The 1663-nt window shown below is 27.7% G+C and overlaps 1 protein-coding gene across 1 annotated transcript; it reads right to left on the bottom strand.

Annotated features, from left to right (window-relative positions):
• Nucleotides 1-308: 308 nt before the first annotated feature.
• Nucleotides 309-1367, bottom strand: Chro.40123 (eukaryotic translation initiation factor). Its single annotated transcript, XM_659983.1, has 1 exon — nucleotides 309-1367. The coding sequence occupies one exon, from the start codon at nucleotides 1365-1367 to the stop codon at nucleotides 309-311; it is 1059 nt and encodes a 352-aa protein (XP_665075.1).
• Nucleotides 1368-1663: the final 296 nt, after the last annotated feature.

The following is a 1663-nucleotide window of genomic DNA, read 5'->3' as shown; positions in this document are numbered from 1 at the left end:
GAGCGAATGATAATTAGGTGTAGAGCTGACATGTAAATAAATGTTTACGCAAAAGCGAGCATGCTTATTATTAACATTATGAATAAAAATATAGAAAATTGTAGAATCCAGAAGTAATAAGTATATGTAATTAATTAATTAAACAGATAGTCGATTTTTTTTCTAAAATTATAGTAAATTAATGAATTTGTGATAATTTTGCGTATCGAAAATAACTATAATAATAAATATAAAATTGATCATTATATTAAAACTTTTAAAACTTGAGAAATGGCGGGCTCTGATCCGGGCCTCTAGCCTGCCTTAATTCACTTTTCTTTAGTTTTTGCCCATTCTACATTAAGTAGCAAGTTATCATATCCATGACGATTAAGTTTTCTAATAGCATTTTGGGCCTCTTCTCTCTTAGAATAAGTAATAAATGCAAAACCTTTAGTATTCTTGGAATTATTTTTATTCTTAGCAAGAAAGACTTTTACAACTCTCCCAGCAGTTTTAAAGAGTTCTTGTAGATCTTCTTCAGTTGCATCTTCAGAAAGATTTGCAACTCTGACTGTACAATCATCTCTATGTGATGATTGTAAATTTGATCCTCTTTCAAATGCACTACTGGAAGTGGTTCTAAGGAATGGAGGTTGATATCTATTAGCATTATTACTTGCAATGCTTGTACCAATAGTATTAATTCCAGTATTGTTACTGGAGTTAATATTTGAAGTGATTATACCACCTCCAACTGTTGTTTTAACATCACTGATTCCACCTTTGTTTGTAAGTGATGTACCAAATCCAAGATTTAGTCCATTAGAAGAGGAAGCATTCGATCCAAATCCACCAGTAAAAGATGAATTCATATCATTCATAGAGTTATTTTGTTGTCCATAAGTAATTTTTTCAATTTGTTCATCACCAAGAATGAATGGATAATTATTTCCAGATTTTTTAAACATTGATAGTTTATTGTTATTAGATGTAGGTAAATCCATGAAATAATAATCATCATCATTATCTTTATCTTGAAAGTTCATTGAATCTGTATTCTTTGGAATATCTATAGATATTTCATCTCCAAGTTTTGGAACATCTGTATCAGAATTGAATCTATCTGCAAGATTTCTTTCCATAGTTAATCTTCTATTCACAATATTCTTGTTAATTTTTATAATATTTCTAACTTCTTTAATTTTTTTTGTGATTTTAATAGTAGAGCCTTTACTATCTTTAATATAACTAATTACATGTTTAATACCATCTTTATCAGGTTTTGATTCAAAACCTTTTAATGGTTCATCAAATGATGGTTCAAAGTCATCAATATCTTCATCAGCCCAAGCACTTCTTCTTACATTCATAAAGTCGGTACTCATCTTCACAAGATTTACAAATTTTTTAAAATAATATTCTTTTTTTTTTTTTTAATAGATTTCTCTTCTAATTTTACTTGGGATTGTATCAGTTATAAGTAATTTACTAAGTTCTTCCTTGATTTGAGATTACTAAAAAGAAAATTCAAGACCTTGTTTTTCTTTTCTTCTTCCTTTTCTTTCTAATATTTCTTCAAAAATAGCCGATTGTAAATTATATGTTGCAATAAACTATTTGTATTTGGATTCTTCTATATATATGTGTATTTGTTTAATTGCAAGGAAGTTTTTTACTGATA

The sequence above is a fragment of the Cryptosporidium hominis genome, assembly GCF_000006425.1.
Source record: "Cryptosporidium hominis TU502 chromosome 4 CHRO014060, whole genome shotgun sequence".
NCBI classification, from domain to species: Eukaryota; Apicomplexa; class Conoidasida; order Eucoccidiorida; family Cryptosporidiidae; genus Cryptosporidium; species Cryptosporidium hominis.
Note: the sequence above shows the minus strand (reverse complement) of the source record. Positions and strands in the feature narration are given on the sequence as shown.